Source organism: Euprymna scolopes, chromosome 43 (genome assembly GCF_053919585.1).
Source record: "Euprymna scolopes isolate OS-2025 chromosome 43, ASM5391958v1, whole genome shotgun sequence".
NCBI classification, from domain to species: domain Eukaryota; kingdom Metazoa; phylum Mollusca; class Cephalopoda; order Sepiida; family Sepiolidae; genus Euprymna; species Euprymna scolopes.
Window position 1 is genome coordinate 36,064,317 of NC_136524.1, and position 16,906 is coordinate 36,081,222.

General features: G+C 33.9%; 1 protein-coding gene across 1 annotated transcript in view; it reads left to right on the forward strand.

Annotated features, from left to right (window-relative positions):
• Nucleotides 1–14,815: 14,815 nt before the first annotated feature.
• LOC145268287 (protein HIRA-like) overlaps nt 14,816–16,906 on the forward strand; it is a 191,929-nt gene continuing 189,838 nt past the window's right edge. Inside the window, exon 1 of the mRNA XM_080123694.1 lies at nt 14,816–15,009. Within this exon, the coding sequence (XP_079979820.1) occupies nt 14,973–15,009 (37 nt within the window). The 5' untranslated portion in view covers nt 14,816–14,972. The remainder of the gene's footprint in view (nt 15,010–16,906) is intronic.

Below are 16,906 nucleotides of genomic sequence, written 5' to 3' on the forward strand. Positions count from 1 at the left end.
GTGCTTGAAAATACTTTAAAACATAAAATAAATTCATTCATGTAAGTAAAAAAAAGTAGCATTTATTGCCTTTGGTAACAATTATTTATTGATTATTTGCTTTGTTTTTCACCTTTTTTTCGGCTAACCATTCTTAAATCTCGCTATAAAATCGATTTTTCCAAGTACATTTTAGGTGGGTGGGGGGCTTATAACCTTCGAAGTTTAGTTTAAAATACGAAATTTAGAAGTATTTAGTCGAAAATTGTAAAAAGCAAGAAACAACAGCAAAAAAAAAAAAAAAAATTATATCAATACAGTAGAATTTAATTATCTACCAACCTGAATACTTTTAACATGCTAAAACAAAGTTTTTGTTTTGTTTTTTTTATTTTTCTAATTTCAAAATATGTTGCACCATTATTGTGATGTTTAATTTGCAGTATATTTCAATTTAACTTTTATTATAAAAAGTTTGAGTTTATGATTTGTTTCCTGCAAAAAAAAAAAAAATACCCTCTCTGAAAAAACAGGTAAAACTAGCTGATAACCGCTTCAATATAATTCCAGAAACATATAGTGAGAAAACACGGAACATTTTATATATTGAATATACTATATTTATAATTTTTTTATGGTAGGAAGTGAAAATAGGGAGGTTTTTGAAGGGGGGAATTAGCGATTTTTGAAAATTTTAGATGATAAAAGTAAAAAATCTAGCGATTTTCTGGACATTTCTTTCTCCTGATCTCGCGGGTTTTTTTAAATCTCAGTTGACAACATTGCATCACTAAAAAAACACTACAGGCTTAATGTAAACAGAATGTGTTTACAATATCGGTAAATTTTCAATGGGTTTAATTACATGATTATTGATAATGTAACCATGTGATTGAAATTTAATTTAAATTAACCACACGTGGTCGCTTGGTAGGTACACACAAAATGAATGCCGACGCTCAAAGTGTATACACATTTTGACTCCTCCCTTTACTTAAAAATTCACCAAAAATCAGGAAATTAACGAATTTTAATGAAAATTGCAGTATTTTTCAAATAATGATCGCAGAATATAATGAACTAATTATTTTTACTTAACTCTTAGTGAAAATGTTTTATTTTGTTTAAACTAAAAATACCTTTACTAAAGTTATAGTTTTCAGTAGTAAATAAAAAACGCAAGAATTTATTTTTGCTTTTTTTAAAGTATTGTAATTTGTAACAATGAAAAATAATTTTTACAGTAACATTACGAAAAAAAGCCCCTAAAGTCCGTATTAATGAATTCGATATAACTCGAAGAAAAATGAATTCTCGCATACTATGCAAGAAATTAAAGATTCAATTAGATTCCTATTTCAGTCACCTAAATTATTGGTAAATATCCAGATACGCTACTACAAAACGCAGACCACTTTAATTTGTTTTTTTATAGGTAATTGAGGTCGCTGACAACGAATCTGATAGTCAAACTTGGGGCAAATTTACCGTTTGCATGGTATTAACCCCTGAACCCACGAACTACTGTCCACCATTTTGAAGCTTCCGGTTATGCTACGCACGAACGCGCAGTCCACCATTTTGAAGCTTTCGGTTACGCTACGCGCGAGTGCTCAGTCCACCATTTTGAAGCTTCCTGTTACGCTACGCGCGAGCACGCAGTCCACCATTTTGAAGCTTCCGGTTACACTACGCGCGAGCACACAGTCCACCATTTTGCAGCTTCTGGTTACGCTACGCGCGAGCGCGTTGTAGCAATCTACGCTACGCGCATTCTCAGATGGCGGAAAATTTGAAATTAAATATAAAAGTTGGGGGGGGTAATTATTTTTTTTCGGTAAATATCCAGATACGCTACTACAGAACACCGACCACTCTAATTTGTTTGGAGGGGGGGGGTGATGTTGGCGCGCGCGCGCCCCAATATCACATCCCCCCCCCCGCTCGCGCCCCCAATGTACAAAGTAAAATCTTCGGAAAATGTTAAATGGTGTTCTAATTGGTAAATGTCAGTGTGTTACTTACGGAAAATTTGAAAATTCTATGTTCCAGGTAAAAAAAAAAAACAGTTAAATTACCCCCCCTACTCCAACTTGGTGTGCTTTCCTTTTCTTATTTTATTTCTTTTTCAGCTAATTTTAAATTTTCCACCCAAAAAGTGGAATAATGTATTTTTGAAAATTAGAAAATTCTATATCCTGGAAAAAAAAAAATCCCCTCCCCTCAACGTAGTTTGCTTGGTGAAGCCGTCGTTTATGCTACAGCGTGCATGCGCGAAGCATAAACGGAAGCTGCAAAATGGTGGAAAGAAGTTTGTGGGTTCAGGGGTAAATACCATGCAAACGGTAAATTTGCCCCAAGTTTGACTATCAGATTCGTTGTCAGCGACCTCAAATACCTATAAAAAAACAAATTAGAGTGGTCGGTGTTCTGTAGTAGCGTATCTGGATATTTACCTTTTTTTTCTTGCTTAAAAAAATAGCATTAATACAGGTAATTTATGTAAAATTTGCATAGAATGCTCTGCTTTACGGTTGTTGTAAAAATGGAACGGAAATTTGAATTTCGTTCCTTTTTAAATTCGGTACATTTTTACATTACATCCAACTCATCGTTCACATTCGACACGTCAACTTTTATAGCTTTTCGGGTATTCTGGCAAGGTTAGGGGTGTCTATTCCGAAAGCCGTTCTTAACATGGGTAGATTGGTAGGTGTGTAAGAAATTTCGTGAAAAATAGTGAATAATTCCACCCCGTCTTTCCAAGCTTATAACTCCTCGAAAAATGTAACTCAAGCCCTAATTTTTTTTCCAATTAAAGGAGCAAGGACCAAGGTTTCATTAAAAAAAAAAAAAAACGAAAAAAAACATGTTTTTTTTTAAAAAAAAAAGGTTTTAACTTCGGACTTTACAGGTAAATTTCTAAAAAACACTAATTTTTTTGTTTTAAATTTGAATATATTATTTATTGACCTTTTCTCTTCAATTTGTGATATATAACACTTCGGTGAATAAATTATTTACTTTTTAATAGACATTTCAAAATGGGAGGCGTGAATTATTCTACCCCCTGTCTTTCCAAGCTTATAACTACTCGAAAAATGTAATTCAAGCCCTAATTTTTTTTTCAATTAAAGGAGCAAGGACCAAGGTTTCATAAAAAAAACAAAAGAAAAAACAAGCAACGTGGTTTAAAAAAAAGTTTTAAACTTCGAACTTTACAGGTAAATTTCTAAAAAAACACTACTTTTTTTGTTTTAAATTTGAATATATTACTTATTGACCTTTTCTCTTCAATTTGTGATATATAAAACTTTGATGTGAAAATTAATTATTTACTTTTTATTAGACACTTGAAAATGGGGAGGCGTCAATTAAAAAAACGTTTGTCTAAAATATTATATTCAGTTTATTGGAAAGAGCATAAAATTTCACATTGACCCTGAAAATATCGTAAAAATAGAATCAATAGAAAAATTTTGATAGATTTTTAAAGTTTAAAAATTGAAAAATATTGAGTTCGTAAAATTCATTAGTTTAAAAAAAAAAAAAAATATTTCTATTACTTTTAAAACAACTTTAATAGTTTATTTTGGAAGTATAATCCATAAAGAAAATAAACAACCCACTTTTAAAAGAGAAATTACGAGATTTTTATATTTTATTCGCAGTTTCGTGATAGGGGTGTAAAATTTCCTACAAAAATTCCGATACATCTACTAGATTGGAGTGTTTATTCATTGTAAACGTACCCGACAACCTATAAATGTCAACATTTCCAATGTGAATGGTAAGCTGGACTTATGTAAAAAATAACAAAAAGATATACCAAACTGACTTTTTCGTTTAAAAATAGAATTATTTCCCTTTCGTTATTAACTTTTTTTTTTTTTTTTTTAATAAATATTTTGTGTTTTATATGCATAAAGTACAATTGTTGAATGTTACTGTTTTGATTATATTCGTTTAGGGGGGGGGCACAATTAAAAAATTAAGAAAGATTAAAACGAAGCGAAATTTAAGTTTCCGTTCCATTTTTACAACAACCGTAAAACAGTGCATACTCAGCAAGTTTTATTGTAATTTATAAGCATATTGAAACACTAAATCAACATTTTATTTATTTTTTTGCATAATTAATGATGGAAGTATTTTTCTGTTTATTTTCTTAACATCTGTTAAAAAAAATAAATAATTTGTATATTCTCTTGAAAAAAAAGAATCAAACTTTTCTCTACTTTCACATGTGTTCCATTTTAACAAACTGAGCCACAGCAACGCGTGGCCGGGACCAGCTAGTAGATGAATAAATCTTTGAAAGTAATTTTTCTCAACTGTTGTATTGAACCTGAAGCTATGAGGTGAAGTTTGAAAATAAAATCGGCCAGCCAGAATGAGTTACTGAAAGATGTTTGAATTTATTTAAGTAAGAACCAAATTGACAGGTGTGTGCACGGAAGTCGTCGAGCGTTACAACGACGATGTAAGCAATAGCTATTCAGCAAATGAGGTCAATGACCAGGTTTGTTTGTTATAAGCGAAGTAAAAAAAAAAACAACATAAAAATCGAAAAAACAAAAAAGAAAACAGAAAAACAAACACGTGAAAAATGGCTTTAATAAGCCTGTTTCGATATTAAAATTTAAAAAATCGGTGGGTACCCGGGTATTTTTGGGTGTGTGGTCGGGGGTGGATAAGCGAAGTAAAAAAAACCCCAGAAAAACGAACGTTACATGAAAAATGGCTTAAATAACACTGGTTCAATATTTAAATTTAAAAAATCAAAAAAAAAATGAAAGACATCTCACACCACGATTCAAACCGAAAACGTTTAGATAATGAACCAACGCGCTAATCAACTGAGCTAATAACGCGACATACATGAAATTTAGTCAGTTTTTCAACTATTTAAAGTAAATCAGGTCATGACGTCATCTGACACATGTGTAGAACCGGTCGTCGTCACAAGAGGACCGTTTTTGTTGACCCCCCCCCCCCGTCGATATTTGTCGATTTCAAGGTGAAAAAATGAACGTTTTTGGCCAATTTTTCGATATTTTCGAGTGAAGGATGGAGCTTCAATATGATACTGAGTTTGTGAATTTTCGTTGTATCTGTCGAAATTTTTTAGCGGGCACAAAAACACACATACTAACATACAAACATACATACACACATTTTCGCTTTTATATTTATAGACTAGCGGGGGTACCTGGCGTTGCCCGGGTGTTTAAAGGTGTGTGTGCTGTTAAATAAAAAAGAAACTGGGAGGAGGGGGTAGGATCAAACCCGAAGCCCTGAGGCGAAGTTTGAAAATAAAATTGGCCAGCCAGAATGAGTTACTGAAAGATGTTTGAATTTATTTAAGTAAGAACCAAATTGACAGATGCCCGCACGGAAGTCGTCGAGCATTACGACGACGACAGCAAATGAGGTCAATGACCAGGTTTGTTTGTTATAAGCGAAGTAAAAAAGAAAACGTTAAAACTTAAGCGGGGGGGGGGGGTAATCAAAACATTAAAATAAAAACACAAAAAAAACTAACGTAAGGCAAACGAACGATGTTAAATGTAAAAATCGAAAAAACAAAAAAGAAAACAGAAAAACGAACACGTGAAAAAATGCTTAAATAAGCCTGTTTCGATATTAAAAAATATCGGGGTGTTTTTGGGTGTGTGGTCGGGGGTGGACAAGCGAAGTAAAAAAAACAGAAAAACGAACATTACGTGAAAAATGGTTTAAATAACACTGGTTCAATATTTAAATTTTAAAAAATCGAAAAAAAAAAGACATCTCATACCACGATTCGAACCCAAAACGTTTAGATAACGAACCAACGCGCTAACCAACTGAGCTAACGCAACGTACATGAAATTTAGTCAGTTCTTCAACTATTTAAAGTAAATCCGGTCATGACGTCATCTGACGCATGTGTAGGACAGGTCGTCGTCACGAGAGGACCGTTTTTGTTGACACCCCCTCATCAAAATTTGTCGATTTCAGGGTGAAAAAATGAACGTTTTTGGCCAATTTTTGGATATTTTATGAGCGAAGGATGGAGCTTCAATATGATACCAAGTTTGTGAATTTTCGTTGTGTCTGTTGAAAGTTTTTAGCGGACACACAAACACACATACAAACATACATACATACATACATACACACATTTTCACTTTTATATTTATAGAAGATTACGAGGAATAATTTGCCCGGTGGACTAATTCGCAAAAAAAATAATAATAATAATAATAATAATGATAATTGTCATTAATCAAATTCCGTTTGTGCTTGTTTACGATATCAAATCAGTTGATATTTGGGCTTGATGATGAATGCCCTGGAAAAGTCACTTCTGATTAATATTTAGTTTTAAAACATGCAAACAAAGAAATAATATGCGGTGATTTTAAATGGTACCTCTTTGTCAGCTAATTCAAATACCTAGGGACCATGGTCATGAACAACAACAAAATGGACAAGGAGATTTCTACAAGAATGGCTAACGCCTCCATATCCTATGGGAAACTCAAACAGAAGGTCTGGCAAAATAAAGACCAGACTTTCAGAACTAAATGCTTGGTGTACCGCACCATCGTCCTCTTGTCACTCTTATAAGGTGCAGAAACTTGGCCAGTGTACAAACTGGTAGCCCGCAAGCTCAACACCTATATGATGAGACACCGGCGGCAGATTTTAAATGTCAAGTGGTATGACTTTGTCAGCAACAGGGAAATCCTATCACTATCCAACCTCCCAAGCATGTATGACCTGCTCATCCAGAAAAACCTGAGATGGGCCGGGCACGTAAACAGAATGGAGAACTCCCGACTACCAAAACAGATACTGTTTTCACAACTGGAGGATGGGGTACGAGGCATAGGCAGACCTATGCTCAGGTTTTGTAACACCGTCAAACAAAATCTAAAGGACAGGTTGATCCCTACTGGAAGCTGGCAGACCCTCAGTCATGACCGTGACAAGTGGACAAGTGGAGAATGATGGTTCACAGGAAGTCGTCTTCGGATAGCACATGATGACCTCTTCTTTTATCATAAATTGAACTCATTAATAAGGAATAATTAAAATAAAATGGTGAGGTATAACCTGGGCTTGAACAGGGGATCATTCGATCTGTTGTCAAATGCTCTACCACTCAGCTATATCTCTAGATTATAATAAATCTGATTTCTTTAAGAAGAAATGATTTGCTGAAATTTTATTATCTCCCTTGGCTGGTGTAATGTAAAATATTCCTCTGTAAAAATGATTCTTTTTTATCTATAAGAGAGAAAAGCTGTTTTTTTCGATTTTCAGTACTTATTGGATGAATTTTTGTACAAAACATATATGGGAACACTGCCAGACATAATTAAGCTTTGTGTGAAATTTGCAAAAGATAGGCTCAGCCGTTTCGGAACCTATAAGAAAAGAACTTACACGCAAAAAGTGACTTTTATATAATAGCAGAGATAGAGATTTTAGTGCTGCATTGGATTAATATCTGCATACCATGAATCTATTTTTGTATGATTTTATGTGCTAGATAAATAAAGTGACAACACCTCTTTTGCTGACATCATAAATCGCACCTCAAGCAGTTTGGTTTGTATTCTAACTCATGAGAAAAACTAACTTGGGACAAATGTTGCTGGCATGCTTCAAGTCACAAAGGAACTACAACTACTGAATCTGCATGCAATGAAGAATGCAAGAGGAAACGTGGCATTAAAAAAGACAGAGATGTCAGCACCTCTGATACAGAATCATTGCGCAGGTGTCCAACATGCAGGAAATACTTCAGAGCTTGAATCGGTTAACAAGCCTTTAACCTCACAGCATAATTGCATGATCACGATTATCGCAAACAAGACCAATAATGAGGGGAGGTTCTGTCATGATTTCTCCATTGCTTATAACCTCGCTCTGATTGTTCACGAACCCACCCGGCCAGTATACAAATCTCCTAGACCTTTTTCTCACAACTTGCCCTGAACTGTGTTCAACTTCCATTCTGTCTCCACTTGGATCTTCCGACCATTCTGTTGTATCAGTTAAGATAAAAATGAAATGTAATAAGTCCTCAGATGTACCTCTCCATCGTACAGTATATCGATACTCTATGGATGACTGGGATAACTTCCGTCCATTTATATCAGATCTACCTCTGCGTTCCATGTTTAAAAAGGATGTGTTCTCTATAGTATCAGACCTGACAGAATGGTTAATTGTAGGTATAGACCGTTTCATACCCTCGAAAAAATTCCAGCAAAAACCTAACAGCCAACCATGGTTCTCTCCAGAATGTGCTGCTGCCATTGCACACAGAAATCACTTTTTCCATTGTTTCCAGCGTAATAAATGTACTGAGACTAAAGCTGCTTTCAGGACTGCCAGCAACCATTGTAAAAAAGTAATAAAGAACGCAAGAGAGTTGTATGCTCAGTCCGTCAAGTCCAAAGTAGCTGAGCAGCGGATTGGTTCCCACAAGTTTTGGCAAATAGCAAACAGAATTCTGAACAGAAGCGTGTGTTCTATTCCAACTCTCATAAATGGACCTGAGTTAATCTCGTCAGCATCAGACAAAGCCAAACCCTTTGCCAAGAACTTTGTAGCTAATTCTACCCTTTTAACCAAGGCTGCCGACCTCCAATATTTCCTCCTGTATCAGAAAACATGCTATGTGATATACAAATATCTGTACGTGATGTTGCCAAGCTAGTCAAAAACCTTGATTCCAGTAAAGCAACCGGCCCTGACGCTATTCCAATTATAGTACTCAAAAGACTTCAACCAGAACTAGCGCCAATCCTTATAAAACTGTTTAAACATTGTCTTAAGGAGAATTACTTCCCGTCACCCTGCAAAAATCTCATCAGTATACCCTGTATTTAAGAATTCAGGTGATCGCTCATCTCCCTCTCAGTACAGGCCAATAAGTCTCCTGTGCATCATGAGTACTTACTCATGATGCTGGAATCTGTATTAGCAATGCACATGAAAAAATTGAAATAGCTTAAAATATTTCAATATTGGTATACATAGAAAGAGCTTGATGAGCTAAGAAAGAATCTTTTTAAATTTAAAAAATCTGATTAAAACTAAGGAAGTTATGACTATTTTTGTGCCTCACACATTTGGATATTTTTCCCTCTTTAAGACCATATGCGTTTTGTCACATTTTTTACACTACTTTTTCAGTAAAAATGTCATATCTTTGTTAAAACACAAGATTTAGCAATGGAATTTACCATATAAGTGTATTTAACTTAAATAGAGAAGTAATCAACCATCTCAACAAAAATAACCTTCTTAGTGGTTTCTGTTTTGCTAGATCTACAGCAGATGTGCTTACAGTTATATCTCATAGGATTAGCGAATCTCTCGACAGAGGCTACCTTTCTAGTACAATTGCTCTTGACATATCAAAAGGCTTTTGATAGAGTATGGCATAAAGGTTTACTTCACAAGATCTCCAGCTATGGTATAGCTGGAAATGTCTTTTCAGTTAAATCATTTTTCTCTGATAGGTTCATAAGAATAGTGGTTGATAGGCAGAAATCAGAAGCTCACAATATTAATGCTGGAGTCCCTCAGGGGTCCATCCTGGGCCCAACTCTCTTCCTGATCTACATTAATGATCTTCCAAATCACATCCTTACATCATTCGTAGCCATTTATGCTGATGACACTACTATCTATGGTAGCACATCTAAGACCGTAAATGACCAAGTTCTCTTTGATTCTCTCTCCTCTGATCTTGAGCAAGTGGTACAATGGGGAAAAAGGTGGCTTGTTACCTTTAATGCATCTAAAACCAAACTTTTATCTTTACATCATCAACGCTCTGATCCTCATCTGGCATCAATTGAAATGAATGGCTCTCGTCTTGGGGAGGCATCATATTTTGACAAGCTTCTGGGCTTGACCTTTACTTCTGATCTTAAATGGAACACATACATTAAATCCGTTGCCAAGGCCGGTGGACAAATGGTGGAATCCTTCTATTGATCCAATAGATATCTCACTGCTGATGCAATTCTATATCTATATTAGAGCCAAGTACGTTCAAGGATGGAGTACTGTTGCCACATCTGGGCAGGAGCTGCTAGAAAGAACTCATTCTGCCTTGAGTTCAGAATAGACTTCGTAGCCTTGTAGGGGATGTCCTTTTCTCTTTCCTGCAACCTCTTTCTCACAGAAGAGATGTTGCAAGTTTGCCTCTGCTTTATCGTTATTTTCATGGCAAGTGCTCGGATGAGTTCCAATCTATGGTCCCCCTCCCCAGACTTTCACAATAAACACCCATCTAGCTGAAAACACTATCACTAATTTCCCCACTCTTTATCTGTGCCTAAACCTAAATGAACAAAGCTTCTTTCTTAGAACTGCACCCTGTGGAACTGTCTTCTGTTTTCCTGCTTTCCAGCTGACTACAATATGGTTGTCTTCAAGTCTAATGTAAACAAGTTTTTGATGAGCCATTCCATATAAGTTAACAAATTTACCGAATTTCCATTACTAATGATTACTATATTGTCCAATTTCTACTGTGCATTCTTTAACCCTTATCCTTGAGTGGACCCTTGGCCTTGATAAGTGTTGATGCCTATGTAAAAAAAAAAAAATGCGATGGACAAGCATCATCATCAATCCACACCACCTCTTAATTTCACTGTGTTCTCTCAGCTCTAAATTTTTTTTTATTGTATTTTCACCCCAAGGTGGAAATATAATAAAAATATATCTCACTGCTGATGCAATTCTCTATCTATAAAAAAGCCAAGTACGGCTAAGGATGGAGTACTGCTACCATATCTGGGCAGGAACTGCTAAAAACAGCCTATACTGCCTTGACAAAATAGACTTCGTAGCCTAGTGGGGGATGCCCTTTTCTCTTCCCTGCAACCTCTCTCTCACAGAAGGGACATTGTGAGCCTGTCTTTGTTTTATCGTTACTTCCATGGCAAGTGCTCGTCTGAGCTCCAATCTCTGGTTCCCTCCTCGCCAATCTTTCACGAAAAACACCCTTCCAGCTGAAACCACTCTCAGTAATTTTCCCCACTCTTTATCTGTGCCTAAATCAAAACATAGATTCCATGAACAAAGCTTCTTTCTTAGAAGTGCATGCGTGTGGAACTCTGTTCCGTTTGCCTGTTTCCCACCAGACTACAACTTGGATGTCTTTAAATCCAACATAAACAAGTTCCTGATGAACCGCTCCTTTAAGTAAGACACTTTATCAAATTACGATTACTACGATATTGTCCCATTGATTACATGTACACACAATAACTCTTATCCCCGAGTGGCCCCTGGGCCTTGATAAGTGGTGACTTCCATGTAAAAAAAAAAAAAAAAAAAAAAAAAAATTTTTAAACTCATTGCAATTTTCTCTCCAGATATCTACACTTTGGTATGATGTTTATACCTCATATTGCAATAAACACAGTAAAGAACCAATAACCCCTTAACCCAACCCCTTACCTGGACCGCTAATCTTAACATCCAGACTGTGCGACTCTTCAACCTATAATTCAACAAGACCTTACTAAAGGTTTAGTAATTCATAAAGTTTTCCATAAATAATGAACAAAATTTTGTTGATCTGCTCAAACATGCTTTCCCTCACATATACACACCCACATGTACGCACACACACACATACACATCCTTATACACACACCCGCATATATGCACGCACATACGCACAGACATGTACATATATTCACGTTCACGTATATACACTCACATTCATGTGCATACACACACACACACGCTAACGGACACACATGTACGCATACATGGGAAACGTCACTTCCTCTAAAAGGAATCCCAGACATGCGCGGTCAGAACACTCACCCCAATATAAAAGTTAACAACACCATTCAACTTACCTTTTTCTTCCCTTTTTGCCTGGGTTCGTCAACCAGGCAAGTTCGGCGTCCATAGCTCTTGGCTTGAAAACTTTTCCACGTGGACGACTGCTATCATGAACGCACGGTTTTGCTGAGGCCAACACTCCCTTTCTATTTCCCTTTCTACATGCTGACTGTCATTTCTCGTCCTCTACTTAATTCCTTCCTTTTCCACGTGCGTAGTCATCAACGACTGAATGAACACGTGTCTCACCTAAACCATTTTATTTTTGACAGAAAATAAACGACATGTTTATTTTATCCAGCAATTGAGTTTTTGTTTCCTTCATTTCATTCGTTTCATTATTTTCTTTTGTAGTTAGTTAGGATATTTATATTCTAGTCCACAACAGATCTCAAAACCAGAGCACATATACAAGGAATTAAAAGATCATGACTATGTGTGTTAGGTTGGTGCAAAAATAATGTTGTTTTTTATCATATATATATATATATATATATATATACATTATTTTTGCACCAATCATATATATATATATATATATATATATATATATATATATTTCAATTGAAACAACAGACATTTATTTACAGGTACTTCTACAATAACACTTTATCTCTTGTTCAAAAGTTTTCTCGTACTGCAATGTGCTCAACAAGACTCTTCTGTGTCGAATACATAGTACTTTGTCTTTGTCTGGCCATGTTTAGGACACGTCTTTTCCTATCACTCATGTGCCATATGTGTAACATGTCTATTTCTGCTCCCCTTCTAAGTTTCGAACACCTCTTGAGTACGTTCTTCACTGAACACGGGAGTCCTTTTTTTATCTCTACTGTGACGTCACATGTCAACACTCAGGACCCGTACGTTGTATGCAGATTGTCGAAAGGATCAAGAACAAGGAAAGAATTTGACTCACATTTTTCTTTTCAGTTGAAGCAACAGACATTTATTTACAGGTACTTCCAGAATAACGCTTTGTCTCTTGTTCAAAGGTCTTCTCGTACTCCAATGTGCTCAACAAGGCGAATATGTAGTATTCCCGCCATATTTAGGACATGTCTTCACGTATTGCTTTGTTCCGCCATATTTAGGACATGTCTTTACGTATTGCTTGGAGATCACATGTATAACATGTCTATTTTTGCACTGACTCTAGGTCTCAAACATGCCTTGAATCCCTGCTTCTCTGAACAAGTGTGTCCTTTTTTATTTCTGCTGGGATGTCACATCGTGCAGCCGGCTTGGTCATTTGTCTGCTGCTGCTGCTGCTGCTGCTGCTGCTAACCTAACGTCAGCAGCTCTGTTACAACTGGGATATAAAATATTATGTTTTAGCGGAGGAAGAAAATGAAGAATATATACAGGTACGCATGTAAAAATGAAGATAAATGAAACATTGAAAGAATAGAAGGTTCACCAGATAACACCTGCTACTTTAAACAAACTATGCTTCTGTGTGCTCTTTTTTTTTTTTTTTTTTTTAATAAAATAAAATTTGGCATTTCTACAGAATTTGGATGAGATTTTCGGAAATCGTAAAACTGAATTTCACATGAACACAATGGTATCTACGCATTCCTCGTATTTTTAAGATGATTATATTAAAAAATTATGAAAATTGATAACGTAGGAATTTTTTTATTAAAGAGAATAAAAAATAGAATTTGATGAAAACACAGGAGAGTTCAAAAGGAGGTAATTTTCCATTTGAATTAAAGATGACGGCAATTTTTCACCTGCTAACACGATTAAAGTTGGGTTTTTTTAATAATTTAGTAATATTCAGGTAGTTTCGGCTGCATAATTTGGAATCTAACAGTGCAGTGCACCTTGTTAGAATTGGCAAAAAAAAAATCAGTTGAAAACTCCATTTATCGACTACAAAATCTCGTCTTAATAATGTAGAAGCACCTAAAATTTTTTAAATAGAATAAAATTAAACAGACAACAAGTGGGTGTCTAAATGATTTCAGAACTTACAGAGTCAGTTTCAGGTGTCAAGAGAATCATGAGCAATCCCGGAAATGGCCGAAACAGTTTCCGATTTTTAAATCCGCCACAAGATTTTATGTTGGCAGACGACACTAAACATGTGTAGTGTTAGATTAGAGTTACATTAGGGTTAAGATTAGGTTAGGATTTGAGTTAAAATGAATTTTAGCCACCCCATTCATCAAAACAAATGAATAAATAAAAATAAGCTGAAATAAAACTTACTTAAAAATAAGTTAAACTGACACCTACCAAATCTTTAATACTTGTAAAGAATAGATATCTAGGATTTCAGTATTTATACAGTCAGTCCCGAGCATCAAGAGAATCCCGAGTCTCGGAAATCGTCAAAGCAGTTTACGATTTAAAAGCTATGGAAAAAAAAAGTTTAAAACAGCAGACGACATAAAACATGTATAGAGTGAGATTAGAGTTAGGTTGGGGTTAACGTTTCCGTTGAAAAGAATTTTAGCCCCCCCCTTCCCATATATAATAATAATAATAATAATAATAATAATAATAATAATAAGAAGAAGAAGACGAAGAAGAAGAAGAAGAAGAAGAAGAAGAAGAAGATGGTTTTTAAAACAGTTTTTGTCTTTACCGAACTGATTCGGGATTTTCCGTCAATATTCGGGACTGACACCGTAAGTAATGAAATCCTATAGATATCAATTCCTTATAAGTATTATTTTTTTTTTCATTTCTCCGTACAAACATAAGATATTATTTCGTAAACTAGTTTATTTATTTAATTATTTAATAACACCATTTGTATAAAGCGATAAATTAAAATGCCAGAGTAAAAACTAAACACTTTGCAAAAAGAACAAAAACATTATTAAAAGTAACGTCTGGAATGTTATTGCAATGTTTAAAATTAAAAAGCGTTTTTGAAAATACCAAAATATTAAAAAAAATTTAAAAAACGTGTTCAAATGGCAGCGTGACCTCTGACATTGCAGAAGCTTGAACTTTAACCTCGATAAACCACGCCGGTTACTACGAACTGCGAGAGTTTCATTGTGTGCGTGTTCACTCTTCTGTCATGGCGGGAGGCGAGTCGTCCCGAACAATGTGTAGAAATTAAGAATAATTATGCTGGAAAATCACCCATAATGAGGCTTTTAAAACCAAGTTGGGTTACTCTAGATGGTATGTTTGTTGTATTGCTACTTTTTTTTCTTTAAAAGTGCACTGTTCATTTTGTACGAAAGCGTATTTTTGGGTTGTATTTAACTTGGAGGATTTAAAAATATATACGGAGAGAAAGACGGAAGTTTTTTTTTATTTTATTTTTTATTTATCTTTCTCTCCTAAAATGCCATATATATATATATATATATATATATATATATATATATATATATATATATATATAAAATGTGAAAGATAACTTATATCTAAAAACATATCAGTGTGTTAGTTTTTGTGAACTTCCGTTATTTGTTTATTTTTCTTTTTTTTCTCTATTTTTGTTAAACTGATTTTTTTTTTATAATTAAAATTAACTTTGCTTTATTGATTTTTATTTTTTTTTAAAAACTTTCATAAACTGAAATCGACATCTAAAAATCTGTAAAATATTTCTTTGTAAATAAACCGTTTTTCTGTCTTGTTCAGGAGAGATTGTCTGTTCCATTTAAAATGTTAAAAATATAAATAAAATGAACTTTATAATTTTTTTTTTTTTTTTTTGGGGTAAATAATTCATCTTTTTATTATTAATTTAGTAAGTATACACCCTTGTAGTAATGTATTTTTTTTTTTCTATGAGATGTACATTCATTTTGACATTTCGTTTTAACCGTAACGTTTTTTTAAAGCTGTTTATTATTGGGCTGTATTTGTTTATATTAAAGTTGTCTATTTCTTTTATTGAATTATTCATCTATTTTTTTTTTTTTTTTTTTTTTTTTTTGAAAAATGGAAGAATAAACGAATCACACATGTGCTTGCAGTGTACATACATCGCACACGTGTGTACTACTTATCCATATACTTTCGTGTGTATACGTAATGGGGGGAAAAACAAATAAAAAACAAAAAAAAACAATGATCTATCATTTCACGATTCGTGATTTATATTTTAGATGTATTTTTGTTTTAAATTCTTAAACAAAATCATAAAATGAGATGTATATCAAACAAACAAACATTTGATTTTTATTTGTTTATTTTTTGTTAGAGGATTATTAACATTATTATTAATTTTTTTTAAACACGCATTAAAAAAAAAAAAGTGCATGTGGCCAGAAAGTAGGGGTTCTATTTGTTAGTTAACGTGGATTTTAAATAAATCCCCCATTTTGTACTCACTTTGACTTGTGCTTTGACCGTGCAAGACAGTAGTAAAATTTGATGGTGAGGAGGGGGGGGGGGATCGCAGGTGCCCTTACCCTAATTCTTATGCATGGGACTTTTCGTCTTTTAATGATTTTTTTTTTTTTTTTTTTTAAATTATTATTTTTAAAACAAATCTTAAATAAACATAACGAATCTGATTTATTTGTATTCCACAATCTTTTTGTATATGAATGCAAGTATAACAGGTTTCGTTTTAAGACTCTTTTTTTTTTTTACTGGAAGAAGTTCTGTTCGCTATTGTTTTATTACCTGGTTTAAAAAGGAGGGAAAATACGTTTCTATTAAAAAAAAAAAATAAATAATTTAAACAAATTTCTCAAAATTAAATAACAAAAAAATAAGATAAGTACTTATTGCCCCCCCCCCCACACACATACACTAAAAAAATCGTTTAAACAGATTATTTAACTGTATCATATGTTATTGAATAAAGTTTACTTCGAAATGAACAGATGAAAAAAAATGTGAACAAGTATGCCATTAGTTTGATTTTTAAGATTTTCAAAACAAATCTGTTATTTTTTGTATTTATTTATTTATGAAGTAAACTTCTTTGGTTTATCAAAACATTTCTGCTTCCCAACCAAGAAATGGTTAAAATAACTACGATTCTACCGGTTTTTTTTTCTTTTTTTTTTTTTTCTAGCATTTAAACTTGATCAAAGAAAATGCTAATCAATTTTAT